This window comes from Ptychodera flava, chromosome 10 (genome assembly GCF_041260155.1).
Source record: "Ptychodera flava strain L36383 chromosome 10, AS_Pfla_20210202, whole genome shotgun sequence".
Taxonomy (NCBI): domain Eukaryota; kingdom Metazoa; phylum Hemichordata; class Enteropneusta; family Ptychoderidae; genus Ptychodera; species Ptychodera flava.
Genome location: NC_091937.1, coordinates 25,664,554 through 25,690,741, shown reverse-complemented (window position 1 = coordinate 25,690,741; position 26,188 = coordinate 25,664,554). Strand labels below are relative to the sequence as shown.

The window sequence follows — 26,188 nt, the reverse complement described above, 5'->3', positions numbered from 1 at the left end:
TTTTTACTTTCATAGTAACCTAGGATTCATTTAATTCGCTGATTAATAGACTCTTCTGTTCTTCCTCGATTGTCTGTAACTGACTTTACTGTCCCGATATCGATATTGCGTTCGCAATCACATGTCTTGAAATTTACGTCATTCCCTGAAATAGTTTTCGGACAAACTCAAGAAATTTGACAATTACTAACGAATAGTCGGTAAAATTTACAGAAACTAGCAACAATAATTACATGTATGGTAATTTTACCGTCTTTAGCCTAAGCGGGTTCGCTTGGCGGAAGCAATATATAACGATCTGAGTTCCCATGTTTACCCTACAGTGTGAGTGTAGTATTCGAACAACTGTGATAGTAATCTTACGCTGTTCCGGAGTGACCTGGGCCTCTTTTAGAAAATACAATAAATTGACCCTATCAAAATTACTCTTTCTTACATTGCTTGGATATCGATATTTTTTCTATATTTTTTACTTTTGATTTGAAGTCTTTTGATTCTCCATTGGCGGCAGCACATACGGTTACAACCGTCATGTGATCACCGGAGTGTGATTGTAAAGTTGTCGGGTAGTTGTTCAGAAGAAAAAGCATTTTGTATTAAGAGGCTGCAGTTCGGGATTTTTCAAGATAAACAACCGATTATACATTTCCTACATCTTTGAAACGGGGATTACGGTAATCTTTCCTGTGATGAAAATTTTGTGAACGTCTTTGCAATGTGTTCCCACGATAAGTGTCAACTGATTCTTTGTTAGTAAACATCGTCAGAAATGGTCTAGTGACCGTGATAAAATAGACTCGGGTGCAAAAATCATTGCGAGGAAGATAGTAAGAAATTCTCTTTGCAATATTTGCTGTCGCATTTCTCAACAGGAATAACCCATTTTTACGCATTATGTATAAGAAGAGCAAGGTGTTCGGCAGTCAATTGCTTCTATCATAATAATCTTGATCGCAGCTATTAGGCGAGAAGACAGCGAGCTTTTATAATCTTGCAAAATTATTGATATTATGTCTCTGTGTTGGAAATTTTCGATCGAAGGCAGCAGCTCAAATCAACAGCCGTAGTGTGGGAATCGTGTTTATCACTGAACGCAAAACTATACCTTGATATCGACATTACGTTCTTTACAAATGTACGCCCCTGAAAGTTATAGAGTCAGCTGTGGCATCGGCAGTTACACGTTGGTCGTAATCTTTTCTTATTCTGCCCCGCCTTTTCAAGTGTACCGTCTAGAAATTTCAAAGCTAGAAATTTTTACCGTGACATATAACACAGTGACCTTGCACACTAATGATCATTCCACTGTTTCTGTTGGGGTTTGTTGGTTTTATGATTTGCCCCGTGGCCCCGTGACACTTTTTGTGTCAGGAAAAGTACTACTTGTTTGGTAATACCGAAGCATGTTGAGAAGTATGCTATTTTCCCGGTACCAGAAATATGTCACCACCTCTTTGCCTTTACTGAACTAGTAATGAACTGAACGTAACGCGTTTTGCTGTCTTCCCAGAGCATGTTTCCATAAGCCGATATGTATAGTTCGTAGAAACAAAGTTGACACAGGCACAACTCGTCACGTACGGTCAGCGACAACCATGACGCCGACTCAACTTCTCATCATGGAAGGACGCCATCAAGCGACGAAACAAGAGAATCAAATTCCATTAGTTTTGCATCGTGTAAAAATGCATCGAGGCGGTCTTTTTAATACAAATATGGCGAATAAAACTCCGCTCCCAGCTTGTAGCCAAACTTGAATATTGCAATCCTGAAGGACTTGACCCAAGTTTCCAAATGAAAACAATCAGGTTTTCTGAGGGAGCCATCCGATAGATTTGTGAACCAGGTGAACCCCGTAGGATCATGTTGATTGGAAGACTACGGTCCCTCTATCACCGTGGTAAAACTGTCCAATGTCGTCGTCTCATTTTTCTTCAGCCTCAGCTGACCTTGCAATCTGATTGATTGTTTTAGGAGACTTGCCGTGATGAAACTTTTTCTAACATATTCTATTGTACTATCAAAATGAATACGCTGACCGAAGAGTATTCTATTTTTATTCTCATGCCTTGATGTTCAAGCTACTGAACTATACTTGAATTTCAGGCAAGTAATTGTAGCAGTATACCGTATCAGCCGCCAATGGGCCTTCTCTAACTACAAGCAAGTGATAATATCGAGTGCAGCACTTAATTACTTCTAATCACAGCTCCGAAAGTACGTAAATATAAGCCTCCAAATAATCATGCAAAACAAAGGTCATCGTCAATAACAGATATTACTGACACACTATCAACTACACCCAACCACAATGTGGAGGGACTGTGACTCAACACAGTCGACTCTTTGGTGCGCCCGAGGTGATCCCCTGTACGCGAGAATGAGGGACAACTGGTTCTGTCTTCGGAACATTGCCGCAAGGGCGCGTCCTGGCTGCAATATTGGTATTGGGCTTGTATTCAAGATGCAAACGTTCACAGTGCGTAATATGTTATCGTTGATAGTTGAATTCTGGGCCGAACTGCAATATGGTTGTAAACAATAACATCATACGTTATACAAATATACATTGTGTAGGTAAGTTGAACACAACGGATATCTGTAGGGTCTTTCGAGAAGATAAAGAAACTGTTCTTTAAAGACCAGAATAAAAAACTCAGAAGTGTAAAATATACATTTGACTTGACACATTATTTTGTCATAAAACTGCCATGTATGTTATGTCACAGTGCCGCCACCCTCCATCGGACTGTGGCTATTGGTACATCCATCGCGGTACCAAAAATCTTTATATATATCTTTATATATATGCAACCAGAGTGAGACCATGGAGGCACTGTTGGGTAGGTTAACCCATGGAGCACATTTAGCTCCATGGTTAACTGTAATGGGGTAACTACCTCCATGGTCAAGCCAATTACTCTTGCCCCCTCCCTGTACATTACATACTTTAATCATGGTCCCTCTGGGAGCCGTGCTTTGATCTCTCAAGTGTGTATGACTAAATACCCTCGAATTTTCTCATAGAACGTCGGTTCTCGCCACAAAAGTCTAAAATAAACTCTTCGAGAAATTTGTAATAACCTGTCTGGAAAGAGAACAAAAAGGGTGGCCCTGCCTTGCAACAAATGCTAATCACTGCTTTGTTCCAGAAGAGCGATTGAATTTGACCGAACAATAGAACATAGGTAATAATGGGCACCTGAATACAAACTCTGTTTACATTGATCCTGGACGCACAGCGAGTCATACAACAGTGACGCGGACACCAGTCTGATTCTCGGCGGCAATCCGTACGCCTGTGGGGATCTGTGTGCCACCCTTGAATGTGGTAATTCCGGGTCCAATGTGATGGGATTAGTATCGTTAGCTGTACGATACACACATTGTGAATGATCTATATCATTGTAAAGGACCTATTCTGTAATCATCTGCACCGAATGCAAAAAAAGTGACGGTGAAGCAAGCTGTGAGCGGATCCATGAAAAACTTCCCCGCGAATGTACTGTTGTCCCTGAGGTTGATCGGTACCACGCACGAAGCAGAGAAAGGCCAATTTCAAGAGAATTTACTGCAATCGGGTAAGTGTTGACCACTGTGTGTTGACGTAAACGGGAAAAGACTATTCAGCCTTTCCATGGAATGTGTTTACTTTGTTGAATCATGGAAAAGTCGGTCATGGAACCTACCGATCATTTTCAATGTTCGGTCAGCTGTCTATGAAAGCATGCAGGAAGGGGGACTCTGCGTAACGTTATAGTGCGTGTATGATGATCATAGCAGAAAAACAGTGAAACGGGTTCAATAGCGAATGTCAAATGCAATACCGACATACGTTTCGTGGGTAGTCTACCTTGTAAAACCACGGTATCACACAGTTCCAAGTTTCAGTGTTCCTGGTCGGGTGGAGTGGCGTTCGTAAAAGCCATGATTGTGACAAAGCGTTTAGTAAACGGTAGTGTATTCAAGCATGGAGGTAAAACATAGGGTATTACTAAAACGTAATGGCGTTGGTGTTGAATGAGATAACAGGTGACGACATATCGTATTACAGTGGACGGAAAGTGAGAGACTCAGGCGTATCAACGCCATGGCCCTAGTGCTAAAAAGTCAACCATAACTTCTTACAGCCTTGAAACGCATACTCAGGTATACTATGAATTATAGACAGTAGAGGGACTTCAGTCTATGCATGAACCGACTACAGCCATGGTGACATGCAAGACAGACAGCGTATGATGTGGAAAAGCGGACGTTTTGAGACAAACTCACGTTTCGCCAAGTTCGGACACTGGTTTCATAAAAAAAACAACAACATTTATTCAAGCTTGCTCCTTTGGTGGAACAAAAGTGAACTCCACGTAGATTCTCTCTCCGAATTCAGAAATGACCCGTAAAATGCAAGAAGAAGATCATTTTTGATGCCAAAAAGTATGGCAGATTGCGAATTATCATATGGAATAGGAGCCATCAAGGCTGATTTGTGAATTAAATTTCTCCTTTTTTCGTGAGATGAACAGTCGCTGAACTTGGCAAACGTGTGTATCGCGGAGCGTTTGTTTCGTGACTTCCCTTTTTTATACCATTTATTGGCTGACTGTGTTGTGACAAGAACCTCAGGAACGCCAACGTTCAGTCTCTCTCGCAGGTCCTTGTTCATTACAACGATGTTAATCAATTTCTCATATTAGTGTGTCGGTGACAGGAAAGCGCCAAGCCACACATGTTGCGAAAGCAACTGGCTATACGCCACGTGATACGCAAACTGTGCAAAAGCGTGCATAGCCATCGAGGGAGTGCGAGGAAGCAAAGCGAAAGGCTTCCTATTTTTGGTTAAACGGAGATACTAGTGAGATCTCTTTCGTATTTTCATGATAATTTGTACAATTTCACAAGAAACAGCTAAGGGTGTGTCGACATTAAGGCACAATGCAACAGTTACTGTTTTTGATCCACCCACAAACAAATCGATAAAGCATAGGGACTGTGCATAAATTGCATAGGTTCTCTAGGCTTTTCGACGGATGGTGGGGAATTCGAGAAACCCACGACGCACTCCCTTACAAGAAGGGAGAACAGACGCGAAATTTTTTCAAGCGTAAACGATGTCAACTTCCAAAATATTGGTCCAAGGAAAGAGTGACACATAGCTTTCACTGCACATTTGACGGTAGACTGGCCCAAAGTCGCTTGGCCTTTCTCGGCAGCAATTACTGGTTGGCCAAGCTGGTTCACTACATGATCTAAGTAAGCAACAGCCTGCCACTTACACGACAGTCTGCTAAAGTTTACCCCTTAAATTTAATCGGTTTTGATATTTATATCCACTGACTTGGAGCAAGTCTAATTCGACATCAGAATGAGAATAACATATTATGTTGACGTAATTATGCCTTGCCTTATTTCAGTACTGTATCTCTATTCCTTGGAAAACTAGAGTTCGGAAAAAAGTGTTCCCATGATTCATTTTCCAGTGGATTTATGGCTCAGACCAAACACAATCTATGGAAAATCCTGGAAGGCGGTAGATTGCTCGCACTTGTTTCGTCATGTTCAGAACTTGTTCACGCTGTTGAGAAAAGCTCTTTTCGTTACGTCATCTCTTGTGTAATCATCATTGTTGAAAGGAAGTGTGTTCCGTGTGACAGTTTTTCGCAGGTCAAAGGTTGTGTTTTGACACATTACGACCAATGGTCAGTTGGTAGAATCATAGACAGTCATAGACTGTCTATGGTAGAATGATTTGCCAGCGAAATCTCCCAAAGTCCCTCCAGTATTGAACCGCGGTGTGTCTTCACAAAACGATCTGCTGCCATGACCAGAATTTCACGTTGTCTACAGCCACAGTCCCTCCACAGCCTCTACAGCCTATAGTTCAAGTCGATACGATGTGGTTTAAATCCCGGATCAAATTGGACATTAAATGATCACCCAAGTCTGAGATTTCAAACCTGGTCCCCTTCATTCGTACTAGCTGCAACCTTTCGCTCGCTGATTACCGAACCACGTATATTATAGTGTAGAATGTGGTATTGCTTGTTCACTCACACGAAAATGTATGCATCAGGGTTCTGAGCATTTATAGGCATAGATATGATGAATTATTCATGATGTGTCCCATTACATCCCAAGCACTACGCAAGACAGTTGGCTTTCAACAGAACCCAATCTTGCTTTAATTTCACAATGACTTACTACAATCCCTGCCACGTAATGCTTCAACGAATATGTTACAAGCACTAAGAAAATCCACCTCAAAGATCTGAGCATATAACTTCCGAACTTCGTGTGAAGTGTGAAATCATTTTACTAACTGGCCAAGTTATATGAAGCTTCTAAATATATTATTAGTTCATTCAAATTTAGCCCTATAACACATTTATAAGGGCAGTATCAAGCAGACGGCATTGTGATAACTCACAACATTAGACGTGATATTAGGTCATGAAATGTTTTGAATGTATGGGGACTTGAACTCTAGTTTTCAACGAGACCTTGAACTAGAACACGCCAGCATTTATTTTCCTCGCTAAGTGTAATGACTGGAGTCAAGTATGTTTACACATGGAATTTCTTTCTGGAGGGTCTATGGTTTACTGAATATGTTTGAGTAGCTGCATGGGCAAATTTACTGAAATTAGAGAAAGCAAATAAACGATTAATCGCTGTTAAATGTTTCAGAGCCTCAACAGGGAAGAAGGAATCGAATGACATTATTTTGCAGAGATTCAGTGATCAGACCGGTCATAATTTGTACGCCAATTAGCAAGGGTATCCTAAAAGTGGATTAATTATGATTATTGCACATCTTATTATTGACAATTTTTAAATCTAACCTCAACGAAAAAAAGTTTGCAAGACGAAAAATGACAGACTACGATGATGGTCATGATACTGTAATACTAACAGTGACAGATAAACCGTAATAATCTGGATAAAAAGGTATTTACAACCTGGCCAAGCTGTCACTGAGATTGTATATGACCCTAATTTGACCCTACACGGATGTCGTCTATATCTCAAGTAAGAGTAAAGGTAGTTGAATGCCATTGATGAAATATCTATGTTGCCAAGCACGAATGCTATTACGACTTCCGCATTGAATTTATGCCGTCGGGTAGATATGTTCAAACAAAATCCTTAGAACTTGCAGGCCTCTGCTATGGACTCAGGTCGTAGCATCGTGACACGGGCTATCGTTAGATTCCTCAATAGTTGATCAAGTAATTATCCGCGTCGAATTTCAGACCATTGCAAATGAATTATGACTGATCAAAATAATGTAATTTAATTTAAATTAACCATGACGTCGACAGATGCATATTATAATATCGTTGTTATAAATTGTGAACGTTTAATGTTTGCCGTAACCATAATACCACGCTGTATAAATATTTAATCTTTAAAATCCCAAGGCAACCCGCTTCTCAAGAATTTCTATCACCAGGAACACTCTTGAACTTGAAGTAGGACCTTGACCTTGTGTGTGTAAAAATTCTAAAATGGACGACGACACTGAGACAGAGGCTTTTGATTCACCGAGTAGCGCTCAAAGGCTTCCAGTAAAACGACCAACCTTCTTGTGGTCGGTAAAAATCCATCGATTGCACTGTTTGCATTACGGAAAGTAGTTCAGAAATTTGAATATTTTTCTTAAATTTCAGACGTCTCCTACAGTTATTGCCATATATCAGAGTATGTAACATTTCTATCAAAGAGAAAACTATCCTTTTAAGGTAATATGTGCCTCGAGAGTGAAATACTTAAAACTTTTGCTCAAATTTTCCTCAAAGAATATTCCAGTCACTCTCTTTCAAAATCAAGAATAAAAATCGGGGGTCACCGTGCAAACTTTCGAACAAGCGCAACAAATTACCCAATATTTTGAAAATATATTTGAAATTCAAAAGGCCGCAATTCCTGTGTTATCTCTGGCGGCGGGAAAATAAATTTTTCGAACGGTGAGAGTTTTTCTTTCTCCCAGAGCTTTAAAATGAGCCCCCACACGTGGTAGATCAGAAAAGAATTGTAGAAATTTGAGAGACCGACTATCCGTCCCCGAGGCGCGTTCTACCTTGCAGTTACTTTTATTTGTAAAGTTTTGAAACTTTCCTTTAGTTTGGTAGAACGATAACAAGGTTTCAACCCTCATGAAAACAGCGCATGCGTGCAGATTATCAGAATGGAAACGTTCTTTCGGGCCTTTTGAAAGCAGTTCATCTTTCCAGGCCTGAAAACAACAAAGTTTCAAAATGAAGAAGTTGTATCATATCAAACCACAGTTCCTCAACCCATTGTGTATAAAACCAACGTATACCAGGTATTTTCTCGCGCTTTACTTCTGCGTTGTCAAGGTTGTAACCGAATGATTTTGACCGCAATAAGGAAGAGTAAGGTTAAGAGGTTGCTGGTATCTAAAATCATAAAGTGTACGATTGGTCGTTCTACGGTCAGTTTGCAAACAACAGAAGTTACACTTTTGACAATGACTCCGACTAGTAAAGAGTCAGAAAAAGGAAAGAAATTAGCTATAACCAACAGAGTATAAATATTGCGTTGACATAATGGTTTCAGATCCAAGTCTGTTTGGTATCTACGCTCACGATCGTAAAGAATACGACCGCTACAGAGTTATTGAGCCTGGAATATAATTGGTCCGCTGCTCGAGATGTTTCATAGAATCCCTTTAAACAGAACAAGCGAACTGCAGTGTAAAACCTGAATATGACACACTTAGACAAAGCTATGTCACTCGAGGGGTTGTACAAGAAATTGGCAGAGGGGACACGCAAAAATTTACAATTGTTGGTTCTTTCATTTTATTTTTGGTTGCATGTTTAATCACGCATATGTCGCGTTGTGCTATTCATGATTATCTTACATAACTTGTATTTTCTCACAGTATAATACAATTTACTTTATCATCCGTGCTATTATTAGATTTGTCGCGAAGGCCGCTACTTTACGGTCGTGCAACCAATTTTAAGTGATTTAACGTAAAAAGGACAACATCGTATGTTTACACTGATGGACCAACAGATGAGTGGCCATCGATCAAATTTATATTCCCTGGACATATTATCAGGGAAAGACCTTGAAATAGAATTATTCGGAATCACCAGAGCTGGATTAAATTCTGCGGAATCCAACTGCGACAAGTGTCGCTCCATCTGAGGGAGAGTGCACAACGGTCTTTTGTAAACTGCGTAATGGATTGTACGCGCAACAGGTTGAGATCTGTCGTGACACCCTCGTTTATTGAATTTAAATCATTAGGTATGTACGCGATAATATTTTCATGGCCATGATTTAAATACGCGGCAACTGGTAATTTCTACAAACAGAAGGCTCAAGCACTGTGCAAATAGCAACGAAGTCATGCGTTTTCCTTGTTTGATTTTTCACCGGCGCCTGGAATAGAGCGGGTCATTCATCTTTAAGATTTTCATTTAAAAAGACCACAATTTTAGGAAGCCAAGGATAATATATCGGGTTTTTCACTTCAATAGTCTGCTTTTTCCATTTTCCAGATGCAAATTTGACCCCAGGAATGAAAGTCGGCGACAGCGTTATGGGAATGGAGGAAGAGAACTGTTGATGTGGACGAGGAAGCTCGAACCGTTACGTCATCAGTGAACCGCAGAAACAACAATAAATACTGAAACTAGAGTACTTTCAGCTAATAAGCTGGTACAAGACACTCAGGTTGACCAGAAATAGGAGTGAAAGCGAGTTATGGTTCTTTGACGACTCGGACGTGATTGAAGACTGTGGCATCTTGCGAGAAGGTGAAATTTAGAAAAAGCGAGTTCGGAATCAACCGTCAAACAACACATAGTGAACGTGAATATGACTGAATTACACCGATGGAGAGCAGTTCTTGTAACTTTATGGGTTTTCCTCCATCTTGCGCCTGATAAAGTGGCAGGAAAGTGCGATTCCCACACTATTGAACTACTGGCAAGAGATGGTTGTGCCTGTGACGTCGTCAATCAGAATGGGTTGAACGTCATTTGTCGAGGTGTCGACCGTCTGTTGGATAGCTTCCCGCAAAACTTACCCAATAACACGGTAATTCTGTAAGTAATTAGAAATATTCTGTATTTGGTTAAAATATAAAATTACAACGAATGAAAAGAAAAAAACGTATTCACAAGTACAAGTATTATCACACTTCCTGTTTTTTAAATAGTGCACAGTGTTCACATTGTCGTTAGGGTTTGTGCACAATGGCGTTTTGAGTATCACCTCAAAACTGGTTGTTGGATGTTTCACGTCAGATTTGATATACAGGCAATATTTTACATCGAATTCATAAACAACAAATCAATATAAAACCACATATATTGTCTGAATTCATACCAACACAAAACAACAACAAAGGGTTTATTTTAAAATACCTTTCCGTAATCTTACGTAAGCGAACGTTTTTACACGTCGGGTAAACAATGAGCAAGAACGATTCGTTGAAATTTATGAATTTCTCGTTCAAGTGACGTAACGAGTTGACACAGTGGCCATATGGCGAACCAAATTATGCCAGCAGAAATAAATCTAACCTGTCATGCTCTACACCATTCACACATACATGTAGTTCACTTTCTAACGCTCAATTTTCTTGCTTTATGTTTTTGTTGCAGGGATATAGCGTACAACAGAATACAAAAGATTGAAATTTCTGATCTACTGGCACTACCAAATTTGCAAATACTGTGAGTAAAATGTTCACATCTCTCAGCCTATGTAACCTACAACAAAACACGCAGGGACGGAATGACAGGGGCCTGGTATATTTAATCAAATCTGAATGCATCTTTTCAGTGAAGGTAACCCAACCACGCCATAATTCAATAATGATGGGTCTCTATGCCAAATATTCAAAGTATACGTGTCCATCTCTACCTTTCCAAATATGGCCCGTAATGTGCATGTATAATGTAGTGACTTAGAGTCATTACGACGAACAAATATATTCTCATAACTTAATGTTAAACGATATGCCACAATGTTTACAGTGACGTCAATATCAAAAGGTTCAGCAGGTGCTTGTAAAGTAGTCATGATTTTCACGCCAGGAAAAGACTGAAGCAAGGTAAAATTTAAAAATATGACAGAAATTCTCGGTTGTACACAGAGTCGTGTATGTTGTATCCAGCTTGGACCATTTTCATGTACGTTAGTATGAACAGACGACATTTGTGTCGAAGAAATGTACTTTTTTTTGGCGGTAATATCATTTCGCCCAGTCTTTCGTACTTCATAGGGTTTGATCGCAGTACACCGTGTTATCGTTTTCTTTTATGTCTACAGCAAACTCGAGGGAAATCCACTGCTCTGTGACTGTAAACTAAGATGGTTTTATGACGTCATTTTAAATCGTGTGAAGAGATTCCAAAACCTAACCGTGACAGGTGCTGGCTGTTATCAGAGAGGTGAAGACTATCCGACACCGATGATAGAGCGACAACCCGGAGACTTTTCCTGTCCAGGTACACAATATTGGCAATTTCAGAAGCAGTGGTTATCAGATATTCTGAGTTGTCTACAGGCAGCGATTTAAAATTTGGGGTCTGATTTCATAATTCTGTGAAAAAATGTACATTTTTGAACACGCGATCCTATCAATGCCGAGACGAACGAAATTCATTACTGAATATACTGTAAACAAACATTCAGGGATTTAACTTAGAACTTTTTTTGATCGTTCAAAGACCTTAAAGGTCTCATCTGAAAAAAGTAGCGTATCCTATACAGGACAAACTGTATACTTAAAGGTATCCTGTCACCTGTTCCAATTTTACCACAGTTACCATGGAAAGAGAAAATCTAACCAATCACACATTTTAAGCGGGTGGCCGCTTTTTAAAAACAGCGCCCTCATATGGGCATTTTGAAAACAAGGAACGCAACTTTGACCATATATGGGCATATTTACATTACAGGTGACTGTATACCTTTAAATTTGAAAACTGAACAAATGATAAACATAATTTCTCTGTCGAGTATGAAATAGTAGAGTGAACTGGCATTAATTATAGCTGTAACGCTAATAAACAATGTTTCTCATTTTAGCGGTAAGTTGTTACGAGTGCAACCGGGGTGCTAGGACCTTTGAAGACTGCTTATTTCCGACAAACTGTGAACAATACGTTGATGAGGTGAGTACACCGACACTGGTAAACCTTATGTCTAGTGACACGATATATCGTCTATACACGTACTAGATAATAGACAGACAGAAACACCCCTTCCAACAAATAATTTTAATGGAAGCTGATTATGAAGATTGTAAAACAAATAAGGTTCTTTTCACTTTTTTCACACATTGTGTTTGAGTAGCCTTATCGTGTCTCGTCGCCGCCAAGTGAACGTTAGAGGATGTTTAAAATCTAAAATTGCCATTTCGACTTCCACTCTGCTTTTATTCGTTTTCATTTCTCGTCCGGAGGAAATTGTAATTTTAAGAAATATTCGATCGAATCTGCAGACCGAACACTTGATATAAAGTAAAATGTGCCCCTGTGACAGATATGCTGCGGATTCTCAAATTTTTGCAGAGTTTTTTTTACTGGTCTACCATAGGGGCCTCTTTTGAAGCTTTTGGTGTAAGGAATATTGACCCCTGTTTTTTTGAAAGTCGAAAATCTAAATAATCCAGGTATTATTGCCATTTGATTTTTGAAATATCGGTAAATGTTGGGTTATTTGTTTCTCTAGTACTAAAATATGAACAGCCACCCTCAGGCTGATTTACAGCTAAACCTGTCTAAACCGAACCCTGTCTAAACTGGAAACCTGTCTAAACTGAACCCTTTTCCCAGTCCCATTCCAATAGAACTCTATAAACTGAACACTTCTCCAAACCGAACAATTTTCTCAGTCCCTTTAGAGGTCGGTTTAAACAGGTTTTATCCTTTTTTAGTGAGAGTATAGTTCAAGGTTCATTTATGGACGCGATGTGAGTTGAAAAGGACAGAGATCAGATACGCAAATGTTATTTGTAAAATTAACGTCGGCGATGGCATGATCATATTTACAGGGACCGTACAGCCTCAGGGTGGAGTACATGTGCCTCACGGATATCTACTGGTTCACTGATCAACGTTATCACCAACTGAACAAAGGATGCATACCGGCCGGGGAATGTGCGTACATGTCAAATCGGTCACACTGTGCGCATGTGCTGAGTCAAGGGAACCAAGAGGGTTATTGCAACTATTGCTGCCAGGGGTCTCTTTGCAACATGTATACGCCGCTCGATATGGTTGGGCAGCCACCGACCGTCGTTCCGCATACAGGTAATTAAGTCAGTTCCCGAGTTTCAAAAACTGAAGACTATGAGGTGTGATGACAGTTGTCAATTTGATGCGTTTTGGTCAAAGTCGGTGGATTATGCTAATAAAACTGGATTACGAAAATCAAACCAGAAAAGATTTTAAGGGAAAGAAGAAGAAAACACGGGGAAAATTGCTGGTAGATTTTGTCCGGGCTATACGGGAAGTAAAAGTTAAAATTGATATCACAATACAAGGTTTTGTCGTGTAGGGGTTCTTCCCGGGGCAAGACAGATGATTGGAGAAACCCTTATGAAAGTGTTAATACTGATGAAATATTTGCATAATGGCATACTATTGAATTTTCAGCACAGCAAATTTGTGTACCATCGGAGATGACAAAGTTTATCGGCTACAGCTGGATTGGGAAGAAAATGCAATTGGGAGATCAGAAAAGAAGTGATAAAATTTAAAACCTGAATATCTATCACTGTCCCCGTGGCTCGTTCTCAATTTATTATTTACTTTTGTTTTCATAGACAAATCATTTTGCTATAAGTATGATAATGAGACAATTGTAAATGACTGGAACGCTTTTGTCTCCAAGAAATGCAGCTTGAAGGCTTATTTTCACTACAAGAAAAAGAGACTCTTTGTAGAAATTCTGATGATATGCAGCGTCCTCGGGAAGTTATATCTGATTGGTCGATTGTCACTATTCACAGCAACTTAGGGAGTCTATTTGTATTATTCAATGATAACATTAAGATTCAGCCACCCAACTGGATAACAACTTCCGACATGCTGCACATCAGCCCTAGAAATTATAAAGCTCGTCTTAGAGTATTTTGGATGTTGTTTTTCTGCAGATAGGCCAATCGCATCAGTTTTCCCACCTAAACCATACCCGACCATCCCTTACTGCGTAGAGGAAATTACTGAAGACGAAAAGGGAAGCATCAGATGGCCGAGGACGCCAGTCGATCAGACCTCTTACAGACCGTGTCCATATGGCTCGAATAGGGAATACCTGGCAAAAAGAATATGGTAGGTAATGGACTGAAAATTCAGACATGTAAGGGGGGCTAGGCGCTCAGCGACCTCCGAACGTTACCTGCAGGACGCAGTAGAATGCTATAGCGCCCTCACACGGACGAATCTTTCAGTTAAGGTAGGGGTAACATTGGACTTGCTCTAAGTTTACGGGTATGCAAATATCAAAACAGAATAAACTGAAAGAGTAAACTTTAGTAGACTGTCACAGTAGTGGTAGGTTGTATCGTAGATCGTGGAGTGAACATGTTGGCCCACGCTTGGCCAACCAGTAAGTGCAGCCGAGAAAAGCCACTGCAAGCGACTCGGGCGAGTGCAGTCACGTAGGGTTATATCCTAGTCCCTCCACTGTGGTTATATCTACAGACCTAAATACTAAAGAATACTGACATTACCGTAAGGCGTCTGGCTACACTTTTTGTAGAACCACCATGTTCGAGAGAAACATTTTGACTTACCTGTCTTCCGTCGCCGTGAATCCTTTCATATCGTCAGCCGTACGCGTGTTAAATACACGAAACATTTTAACCTACAAAGTTGTTAGAAGTTGTTGAGCTTAGTACTCTGCCTACATCACTCACGTTTTCTCTGGCTTGAAAGTATCGATTCCTCATCAAACGGGCTTCTGAATTTTCAATTTCCCCAAAGTTTACAGGTAATCCCGTATAAAAATTAGTCATTTTCCTCATAAAATATCTGCTTCATCCTGATTGGCTGTATTCTCCGAGAAACGGTAAATCAAGAAGTGGCGTGATTGTCCGCCCACGACATAAAGTAGATGCGTCCATTTTCGTTTTGCAAAAGCATTTGACACACATAGCGTCCTCTCGAACTCGATACATATTTGATGATAAAAGTTGGCTGAGGACTGAAAATACCTAATGCTATTTCCAGATCGAGGCTTAGTTATCAACATTTCTTATACATGCAAGATAAAAGGTCGTATGAATGTATATGAATGACAACAAATATGAACCACAACCATTTTAATATTGCAATCTTAATATTCTTCTTTCCCCTATAGTTTATTCTCTGTTGATGAATCCGAAAACCACTTGGCTGTATGGGAACCACCCGATACCACTGGCTGTCTATATCAGAATCCTATCACCAACAACCTGGATGATTTAGCCAATGCTGATATACCGCAGGGTAAGTTAATATACGGTTTGCACAATGCTGGCATTGGGAAATAAATAAATAAATCTCCACCTCACTTAACCCTTTCCTCACCTTTGATGTGATTTTGTTTGATATTTTGATTTCATTATTGTTTCAACATTAATATCACAAGGAGTATGTGTCATGTAAAGTATAGGGAGATTAAAAAGTGTCCAGGATTTGAACTAAATGATGGTTCAAACTTTTACTCCAAGAATTCTAGGCCTGTACAATAATTTAGAACTCTTATCCTGGAATTTCGTGCCTGAGTACATTGTGAACCATCTACAGTGGTTTCATCGTTTTATACGGTTTAATTTAAAAATCTTTTCATAATGCACTACACAGAAAATATCGATATTGTGAAGTTTGTTCGTCCATTAACTTACATTCAGAGTCAACTCCAAGTGCATCGCAGTCGCTGGCTAATTTGACTTCAGAAGCCAAGGAATTCTCCGAGACGGAAGTGAATTTGTCGGTCGACGTTGTTGAAAAAATTTTGTCATCATCCGGCGAAAAGCCTGACGCTGTCACGGCCAACAATTTGCTTAAATCCATCGACAATTTGCTGGATGTCGGTCGAGACGTCATGGTTGCCAGTCAAACTGAGCAAAATACCGCTTCAAGGTAAGGCATAGGTCACACCTGGTAAGTAATGCACATTCGGTCTTGCCTTTCGTTTTTATAATAAGCCCTCACAAGTATACTGTGAATAAAAATGCACGGGTCCATGGTGTTGTTTATGGCAATGGGGTGGGGGGGGGGGTCGGGGTGATAATATGACGTCATCAACTGATCGAAACATGCAAATAACCTGGCGACGAAGACAAGAATATCAGAAAATATGTCAAAGTTGTTTTAATTTTCACTTTTATACGAGCGAAAACTTCATAAAATGGCCGGTTAGAGGTCTGTTAACTTGAACCACAGACAATATGTACATTCTCACACAACTACACTGTATGTTGAGGTACAGAGGTACATTAGAGGTTCATTGCACTAAGTGTAACGCTAGTTAGTGGTGTAGTGATTAGAACAATACCATTGTATAGTCTGAAATCATTTTAGTTTTTGTTAACCAATCCTTATGTTTTTTTTTTTCAATTTCAGATTGATAATGTCTGTTGAGAAGCTGTCTCTTGGTGTTCAATTAGAGGAAGACACGATCAGCTTAACAAGTGATAACATTTTCATAACTGTCGCTGCTATAAACGCCAGTGTCCAGGACGGTTTGACATTCAGTGTTTCGTCGGTGGCTTCTCAAAGCGACAGGGTAAATCTGTACTACATTCAATTATCAAATTTACAAAAATGTGGTGAAGACCTTTCCTATCTGAATTCATTTTAAAAAAATATGCAGTTTGTTACATAACCGCTTCAAAATCTAGTCCATGATTACAACCATAAAAATGAGAATATAACATTAGGAATCGAGGAAAAATGAAGTTTGTATCTCGATCTTAAGATATTTTGATCGATGCAAACAATTAAAACATGTACTTCAGGGTGACTCAATTCCGGCAATACGCCTTTTTTTTGCAAAACATGAAGATCAAGGTGTACCCTTTATCAACGGTGAAGATGCAAATTAACAGAACCTTTTATGTTTTTGACGTCAGCAGTATCAGGTGTCACTCAACGAAAGTAACACTCGGACATTTTCGGATATTCAACGCCGTTCTTGCAATGATGATGTTATTGTATTTCAGGGTGAACTGGAGAGAGGGCACTCGTCAGACCTACCAATGGAAACCATTGAATCATCGATTTTCATACCGTCCTCCGCCATGGATGACAGCGGCCAATCACCGGCAAGAAGAGCTCAATTCATAGCCTATAGTGACAACAGTCTTTTCAAGGTGAGATTATCATAAGTTCAAACACTGACAGGAATCACGGTCTCACCTTTACTGCCTGTACTTCAAACAAATTTTGTGTATTCATATGAATTATACTGAAATCAACCAAGGCGTGTCTGTTCGCAAAGAACTTTTGATGTCAGTTATGATGAGGTCGTCAATGTAGTAATATCGTTCTCGTTTATCCTATAGGTCAGTGATGCAGCAGCATCGGGTGTGGAGTTGCCGGAAGAGGGCGCTATACCATCGGCTCCTGATGACGAGGAAGCTATTTTCACGAGCGTCTTGAACACTCCTGTGATCGCCGCGAGCATAGGCGATTCCAAAATAACAAACCTGCAGGACCCGATCGAGATTATATTGAGAAAGCAAATCAAGGTAAGGCCAAAAAAAGAAAAAGAAATGTTTCTGGTCAGCGCGCGCGTCACTTGAACAACAGCGCGTCACTCTTTTTTTTCTGTTTGTGGCCGGCGGCCGTTGCTGACACCAAACCAAAATGGCTGAAGAGAAAGAGAAAATTCTTTGAGGGGGCGGGGGGGGGCATGATCAATGACTGCATGAACAGTATGTGACTATATTGATAAAACTATAAAACTGACCCTCCTCCCTCCCTTGAGGGAAAAAACATAAAAATAAAAAAAAAATGCGCGTCGCCGCACCATTTTTTAAAGAAAGACCTGACCAGAAACATTTCTTCTTTTTTTGCCTATAAGTATATCTTCTTTTTTTCTTGTTTGAAGCAACATTACAGCTATTTTGTCCTTTATTTTGTCTTTTTTTTGGAGACTGAAGTGGAGCGACGTGTAAGCGACGTCGACGTATATAATTTTGGTGCAAGTATACGGGAGCTCAAAAAAGCTAGCGAGAGTAACTTTTGAAGAATTTCCCCAAAACTTTTTGCTTTAATCGAGTTACAGTTTCTAGTTGTACTTCCAAAAGCCCATCATTAGATGCACAGTATTCAACTAATCAACTCAGCATGTACATGTGTAGACTACAAATAATTCAGCGGTTTCGGACTGAATTTCAAAACGTACACAATACAGTGTATTTTACATGAAGCTAAATGATCGGCGTTTTTAATTAAACTACAGGCATTTAAATTGCTTACAGGTGTTGAAGTAACTGACTCCCTTTTTATCAAAACAAATTGATAACACTTGATATCAATTGAGTATTTTGTCAGAAAGAAAGATCCAAAGTGCAAAAGAATAAAAGAAAGAATGATTGAACGAAAACTGGTTTCTAAATAATTTCAAACTCCGATCGCTTTGCAGACTTCTGGCAACCCCGAGTGCGTTTACTGGGATTTCGCTTTAAACGGTGAGTAGAAGTTAAAATATGAATATTTAGTTTATAATTTCATTCAGACCTGCTCAATCATTGCGTTAGTTGCGACTAACAAATCGTTTGTGTAAACAGATGTTCGCGAGCGATTCATCGATGGGGGTTGCTTGTCGATGTGCGGGAAGCATGGAAACAATCCTAGAAGGCGGGAGTACGATGTTATTGCCTCCCCTGGAGCAGGTTTTGGGAACTTTTCCGTGGTGTCAGTGTTAGGTTCTAGGATTCTATCAAGCATTTCACTTGCTGTAAAGTCATAAATGCAATCATTGAACATACAATAAGTTGTCGTGGCAAGACGAACTCCCCGAGCCGTATCGCAGACAGGGCAACTAGAACCTCATGGGAACGGTCACGGGTACATTTTTAGAAAGAGATCATGGTGCGAGGGAATGTTTTGCAAAAAGTAAATGAGAGAATGAATCTGAACAGTACTTTCACTCGAAGGTTAAGTAAACCTGTGAAAACGGGGATAGGAGATGACTGTCGTTTTGATGTTGGGTAGAATATATTCGGGCAGATAGAAGAAATAGAAATGAAGTTCGGTAAAAAATAGAAAATGATATATTTGATCGTCTATTCATGAAGTATGCACCAGTCTTTCATTTGTGTATATTAAATCATCTGTAATTTAAGGAAGCATGCGCCTCGAAAATAATATACAGCAGGCAGGCAGGTAGGCAGGTAGGCAGGTAGATGGGTAGGTAGGTAGGTAGGTAGGTAGGTAGATAGGAGGGTAGATGGATTGGTGGGTAGGTAGGTTTGGGTGGGTAGGTAGGTAGGTAGGTAGGTGTAGGTTAAACCATGGGTTGACCTTGGACCATGGACAATATGAAGCAAAACTCAGTGCCTATGCTTGGACCATCTTACGTCCTACCTTTGTTTTAACCATTTCACACCCCCTATTTTGTCCAGATCAACGCGGTGGCTGGTCGAGTGAAGGCTGCAGCCTCTCAGACAGGAACGTAGAATCAAGCAATGTGACCATCTGTGAGTGCGATCACCTCACAAACTTTGCTGTACTGATGGTAAGTCTTGCAACCATTGGCAAATACTCATACATATTCGGCACCTGAGCTCCATCATGCATACTTGTCATTCTTCAGTGAGAAAAACAAAGTAACGAAATGCCAAAGCGAAGTAAGATTAAAAGTAACTCTCATGGCGGGTCCATCTACCTAATAATTACCACGCGTAAAGTACATGAAGAAATGGATTTAGCTTTGTTTTATGATATCATTATGACATCGCTATAGCCTTTTAAGCAGAGAGAGAGAGAGAGAGAGAGAGAGAGAGAGAGAGAGAGAGAGAGAGAGAGAGAGAGAGAGAGAGAGAGAGAGAGAGAGAGAGAGAGAGAGAGAGAGAGAGAGAGAGAGAGAGAGAGAGAGAGAGATTAACTGTGATTATACGAACAAGATGACCAATCATTGTCATTGCTCACCTTTTCGCATTTTACATCGATTGACATTGCTCATCACTTTTCGTATTTTGCATCGTCAGGACATATATGGTACAACAGAGGGGATCAGCGAAGGCAACGCGAGGGCGCTGTCTATCATATCTTACATCGGCTGTGGCATATCTCTCTTCGGCTTGCTGTTGACTCTTATTACCTACTTGATGTTCAGGTATTCATCTTTTAACCATTGCCTCTTTCAAAATCTATGCAAGACTTTATGAAAGCCTACAGATGGTTAATGATAAGTGCTTTGATTGAGAGTCAGCATTTTACAGCGAGTGGAGTTTTGTCAACAAATACTAAACATGTCACGACCATGAACTTATAATGTAAAGAATTAGTCAACTAGTAGGTACAAAGTCTTAGTGATTATCAACTTATTTTCGATATTGTAGTTAACTTTAAACTTTCACGGCTTTTATCATTTTAAAGGCCCGTTAAATAACATGATGTCATTTTTATACCATACGGGATTCCACGGGGAGCATTCACCCGAGAGTGCTTTGAAATCATGCCTTTACTACGCCTGATTACGCGCGCCAGCCTTTAACTTTTCTAATAAGGAAAAAAAAATTGTGCTGTTCCGATAACCTGGTTCTCAAAAATAGAGTAGGTATTTTTAAATATGCTTTTTTCAGGGGTTCAGGGCGACCAAACACCGCGACAGCATTTCCAGAAAATATATATCGTATCATACATAAAAAATGAATAAAAACATAAAAGACGTCCTAGTTCAAGCAAAAATCAAATGCCGGGTCACGAATACGTATTTTACGGTTTTGTCTTTCTTTTTTTACCTCTGCATTTACGTAGCTCTAAAACGTTTAGGGTCGGCAGGCAAAAAATAGGGTAGGTCGGGTTATCGGAACAGCAAGATTTTTTTTCTTTGGCCTAAATAGCGTGATTAAGAGTTCTGATTTTTAACGTCGCTTGTCACGGTGCCAACATAATCATGTCAGAAATGCAGAATCGCCCCAAAATGAATGTACAACCTTCCGATTTTCGTTTCATCGTGATGTATTATGTATTCATAAAAGTCTTAAAATTCGCCTCCATATCTCTCTTTGTCTCAAGGCCATCACAGGATTCGACCGATGACTTGTATCTTAGGTACTCTCTCCATGTCAGTTTGTGTAACTTCGTTGTTTCCCTCATCAGTTATATATTCACAATGTCAAAGTGACGTCAAACGTAACATGTGACTACTGCGCATGTCTGTATTAGTGGCATTTCGTGATTCAACCGTAGAACACTCCATCTTGTACACACACATCTACGTTGTTTTAAGCGTCCCGCAAAGATATTTCTGTCACAAAAATACCCTCTGCATGAACACGATCATCATGTGTAACTAGTAAACGTGCTTACCTTGTACACACAACGCTTCTACCATATGGCATTAGTGTTTGCTATGTACCTAGTTGCTGGTGTTAAATTTCTGTCGCTTGAGCTACATGAACAGCTTGTGTTAAATGTCCTAGCGTTGTCCATAATTTCATGTGATATAGAATACGTCTACAGTGTTTTCGATCTCAGAATTTACAGAAATCAGAAATCACCAAATGTTGGACTCTGCGGTGTTGCAGTTGATTTTACTAAAATAATCAATTTAAAACGTTTTGGCTACCAAATGAACTGGATCTCAGAGGGAAGAAATTGTACTACAGCAAAGGCTATATGCCGTGTGTCTTTGTGAAATCTGATATTAACACCGGGAAGTTTCAACATGTTTTGTTTGCTCAGATATTTCAGCTACCTTCTATAAGCGATTAAATTGAACAGTAAATGGCGATACAAACAGCTATGACATTTTCTGCAGCATTAATTTGTTTTGTATTTCATCCTATCTTTTACTTTCTCAAAACAGGAAAATTAGAGACAACGTACCTTCGAAGATCCTCATTAACCTGTGTTTCGCGTTACTCTTCATGCTACTGCTATTTTTAGCGAGTTCGTTCGCCTCCGAATACGCACCGATTGTACCCGAGCTCTGTACGACCGTAGCTGTTCTGTTACACTACTTCCTATTGGCTGTCATGATTTGGGCTGCATTAGAAGCGATAAACATGTACCTGTTATTGGTCAAAGTTTTCAAGACTTACATATCGCATCAAATACTCAAGTTTTCTATAATCGGATGGGGTAAGTATCTTATATTTAGCAACTTGTAGACTACTACGCATGAAGCGTGACTATAACACAAATATCTTACGATCAAAAATTCGAGCGTGTCTCGAACATAATTGCTATATTATAATTTACATATCTGTGATCATAGACCAAGGGTAATTAATTTTTTGCTTTTCATCCGGACGTAGGTTTTCGGAGTTTTCAGGAAAAAAAACAAGAACTTTTAGGCAGAATTTTCCACTTTATGATTTTTTGTCGCAAAACGAAGCCAAATCTTTTACGTTATTACTAAGCACTGCTTTACAGCAGTCATATTACAACCATTGAATCATGTGGTGACATAAAAGGGTACACTACGTACAAGAATATCAATGTTGTATGACGAGTCTGTCAAAGAATGGCATATTGATTTTGCATAAACTTTTACGTATAAAGATATAAAAACAAAAAAATACCCAACTGCCTTTCGGAATTTAGATTTGATGCATATGAAAGAATATATCTACTGTAGCTTAAAGGCATTTTAGATGTGAAGATCGCAAAAATAAACTTTACGTCTGAGTAGAACGATTTTCCCAACAAGAACTGTGTAAGACAGAATTCCACAGAGAGCATTGGTAAGACTTGGTGACTAACCCTTTGTTTGTACAACCGTTGTAACAGGTTTACCATTGGTTGTTGTCGCAATAACACTTGGAATAGATTTGGATCATTACGGCTACTTCAATAACATGTAAGTTACATTTCATTGTTACGTAAACTTTTTAGAGCTACCGAACGAAAGTTCAAGAAAGAAAGAAAAAAAAACCCCATAAAATCACGGGTTCGTTGCTTGACATTTGATTTTTGCTCGAACGAGGATGTCTTGTATCTTTTTCCCTTTTATATGTATGATACATATTTCTGGAAATGTTTTGGCCAGTGTTTGACCGCCCTGAACCCCTGAAAAATGTACATTTAAAGATAAAAATATTTTGAAAAAAAAAAAGTCCTGCAGCCTACCCTATTTTTGAAAACCATAATATCGGAACAGCACACAATTTATTTCCTTTGCGCCTAAACTCAGATATGCCCAACTAATATGCTCCTTTTTGTGCTTACTTAATATACAGATGTTGGCTGTCCAGATATCCATTCTATTTTGGATTCCTTATCCCTGTCGGAATCATTCTTATCTTCAACTTCGTCGTCTACTTCCTGGTCCTGCATCAGATTTGCGGTCTCAATTCTAGGAAGTTAACAACGTCCCAGAGGTACACTACCGTGGCGCAAGTCAGAGCGGCGATGTGTGTTATGGTACTACTTGGCCTGACCTGGGCGATGGCTGTGTTCGCGATCAATGAAGTCAGCTTGGTTGTAAACTATTTATTTGCGATTTTCAACTCGCTACAGGGACTGTTCATCTTCATCTTTCACTGTCTCTTGAAGACAGACATCCGGAAGCAGTGGAGGAAAACCTTCTGCTGCACGGAAGCGTACCATTCATCAGGTATGGTATTCCACAGAAAGCTCGTTCATTTTATCAACATGGCTATATGCTATAATTCGCTGACGTCACATATTCCAGGGACATGATATGATCATATGCATCAATCACTATTTACATATATCCTGTTCATACTGTCAAAGGTCACCCATCAGAAAGCTTACGAGATGATGAACCATACAAGTCTAGATCATGTCTTTTTTCTGTGGATTGTTTTCGTCCATATCAAAAGTATGTAATGTTTCGCCTTTCTCGATTTCCCCCGTAATCCTTAGGATCATCATCGACTGCCAAGAAGTACAAGCAAGATACAGATGAAGTGAAAATTAAACAAGGTTTGTGAAGTCAGTGCACTGTTCATATCCGTCTCAAGATAATTAAACGAGGAATAAAAATCTCAGAGTTAACTGCATAAAATTTTTGATTTGAGAAACACTTTACGTAACAATTACCGAAATTCAAAACGGCCACATACCTTATATCAACTCCAGTGTTCTCCACACCTTGGAAAAACATGTCTTTTTGTTGCTAAAATGTTAACATATAATAGATGACTCCAAAGATAGAGGGGTCACCAATATTTCATTTGGACATCTCTTGCAAAACCATGGTAAAAACAAGTCTTAATATGACAAGTGAATTAATGTTCCCCTAAATAACTAGTCTTTTGATCTGACTAAAAAAACCCAATTTCACATCTTTGAAATATTAGCTTATCGGGTGGTAAATACTATCATACTTCATTTTTATTTTTCTCTCAGATTCCACTTCATCTCAGGAACACGGCAACGACGCGTCCGTGCATTCGTCATCACAAATGTGAAAAAACAAACAAACAAAGGAAAAGTTGTTGTTGAATACCAACACCGATGGCTGACTGAGAAAGAATATACTTCGTCAGAGGTTTTATTTAAAACCAAAGACTGCATGATTGACAGCTCTTGACTGTAGACTGAACACAGGGTCACTGATCAACACGGTACCTCCCGCTGGTAACAAAAACCGCGAAGCTGTCTTACTACCCCGTCCCTATCATTTTGAGTGCTGCGGGAGACTGGAGCATTGAAGTAATATATTCTTCAAGTGTGGCTTCAGAAAGGCAACACTCAGACATGACAACAGGTGGCAATACGAAACAAGATAATGTCTACTCCGGACATAATAATAGAAATACGTGAAAATTATGGACAGTATTCTGTAAGGTCATTAATGTCAGTGCTTCAGATAATTTACCATACGATAATAATCTAAAAATATTGCTTTTTTGATATTTTATAAATGTTTTGCATGTCTGTTATTTATATTTTAAATAATGATACTCATGACTACATAAGCTTACTCTAGCACTGGAATTTATTTGCTAGAGAGTTGCAAACTGTTTTTATTACGGATCTTGAAAAAGTCGACTCTGTACACGTGTATGACACGATTACACCGGTGATGGAATAGACATGATGAGGTGACATCTCAAACTCGGTTGTGATGACGATTGAACAAATAGCAAACTCCAGTCTGTTTTGAATGAGAAATTTAATTTGTGGTCTAGATAGAGACATGAGTTTCCTTTGTCTGTGATTCCACCTATTCCATACTTGCTGTGCCTCTGAAAATGGCAAAAAAGAAAAACCAACAATGTCGTCAAAATACAAATCTTTGACAATCATAATATGTGAGGCAAAACTGATACGCAGCCATGTCATCTCATAATCACAATCTTCGGCGGCTGTGGAGGTCACAGCGAAAGCCGGCATCCGCAATTTTCAGACGCTAAAGTAAATCTCTATTTCTAGAAGAAGATCTCGTCACAGTTTACACGGGCACCGAGCCAGCACAGCCTCTCGTCGATGATTCACATTATTCATAAGATTTTCTTCCCATTAAAGGTCACAGTAAAACAACGTCGGACAAATAAACATAATACCACAAACGTAGTTTGTCCTTTCCGCTTCTTGTCTTTCAGATTAGCTGTCCATCGTAGAAATTGCAAGATGCAGGTCTTTCAGGTTGACCGTTTACAAGACTTAATGAATACAGTGAACCTGAAATACCTGTATAATAAGCGATTACATCTCAGTGATGAAGTGAACTGTTGAGTCACGTCAAATATGTCATATTGTTATATTTCCTTCAGTCCTTAAGAAATAGTTTGTCGATGGTTATCGACATAACGCTTGTCTAGAGCTAGATAATTGGCACCGTGAATTGGACTTAATGTCGAACACGGTGTGAAAATTCGATGAAAACGAGTGATACAGCCAACGATCAATTACAGTGTCATCGATTTGAGACTGTATATATTAAGGTGTGTCTGGTCCCAAATGCAAAATGTTCGGGCAGAGAATTACGTTGCGCGTCACTTTATTGAAAATAATATTAATCATGATGCGAAGACAATAAACAGTGTCAGCTCGAGAGGGTATTA

At 39.4% G+C, this 26,188-nt stretch overlaps 1 protein-coding gene across 4 annotated transcripts in view; it reads left to right on the top strand.

Moving 5' to 3' along the window:
• The window catches only part of LOC139142332 (adhesion G-protein coupled receptor G6-like), a 51,999-nt gene extending 26,302 nt beyond the window's left edge, over positions 1-25,697 (top strand). Inside the window, exons 1-20 of one of the 4 annotated variants that reach the window (XM_070712240.1) lie at positions 3,246-3,581; positions 9,531-10,079; positions 10,641-10,712; positions 11,311-11,489; positions 12,073-12,158; positions 13,040-13,298; positions 14,144-14,321; positions 15,352-15,479; positions 15,884-16,115; positions 16,599-16,761; positions 17,198-17,347; positions 17,540-17,725; positions 18,625-18,670; positions 19,607-19,719; positions 20,192-20,319; positions 22,018-22,292; positions 22,944-23,013; positions 23,393-23,769; positions 24,042-24,101; positions 24,528-25,697. In XM_070712240.1, the coding sequence (XP_070568341.1) occupies positions 9,850-10,079; positions 10,641-10,712; positions 11,311-11,489; positions 12,073-12,158; positions 13,040-13,298; positions 14,144-14,321; positions 15,352-15,479; positions 15,884-16,115; positions 16,599-16,761; positions 17,198-17,347; positions 17,540-17,725; positions 18,625-18,670; positions 19,607-19,719; positions 20,192-20,319; positions 22,018-22,292; positions 22,944-23,013; positions 23,393-23,769; positions 24,042-24,101; positions 24,528-24,589 (2,994 nt within the window). In that variant the 5' untranslated portion in view covers positions 3,246-3,581; positions 9,531-9,849 and the 3' untranslated portion in view covers positions 24,590-25,697. Of the gene's footprint in view, positions 1-3,244; positions 3,582-9,038; positions 9,277-9,530; positions 10,080-10,640; positions 10,713-11,310; positions 11,490-12,072; positions 12,159-13,039; positions 13,299-14,143; positions 14,322-15,351; positions 15,480-15,883; positions 16,116-16,598; positions 16,762-17,197; positions 17,348-17,539; positions 17,726-18,624; positions 18,671-19,606; positions 19,720-20,191; positions 20,320-22,017; positions 22,293-22,943; positions 23,014-23,392; positions 23,770-24,041; positions 24,102-24,527 lie in introns of those variants that run through there. The other 3 variants (XM_070712242.1, XM_070712241.1, XM_070712243.1) reach the window with 3 other exon arrangements.
• The last annotated feature ends 491 nt before the right edge of the window (positions 25,698-26,188 follow it).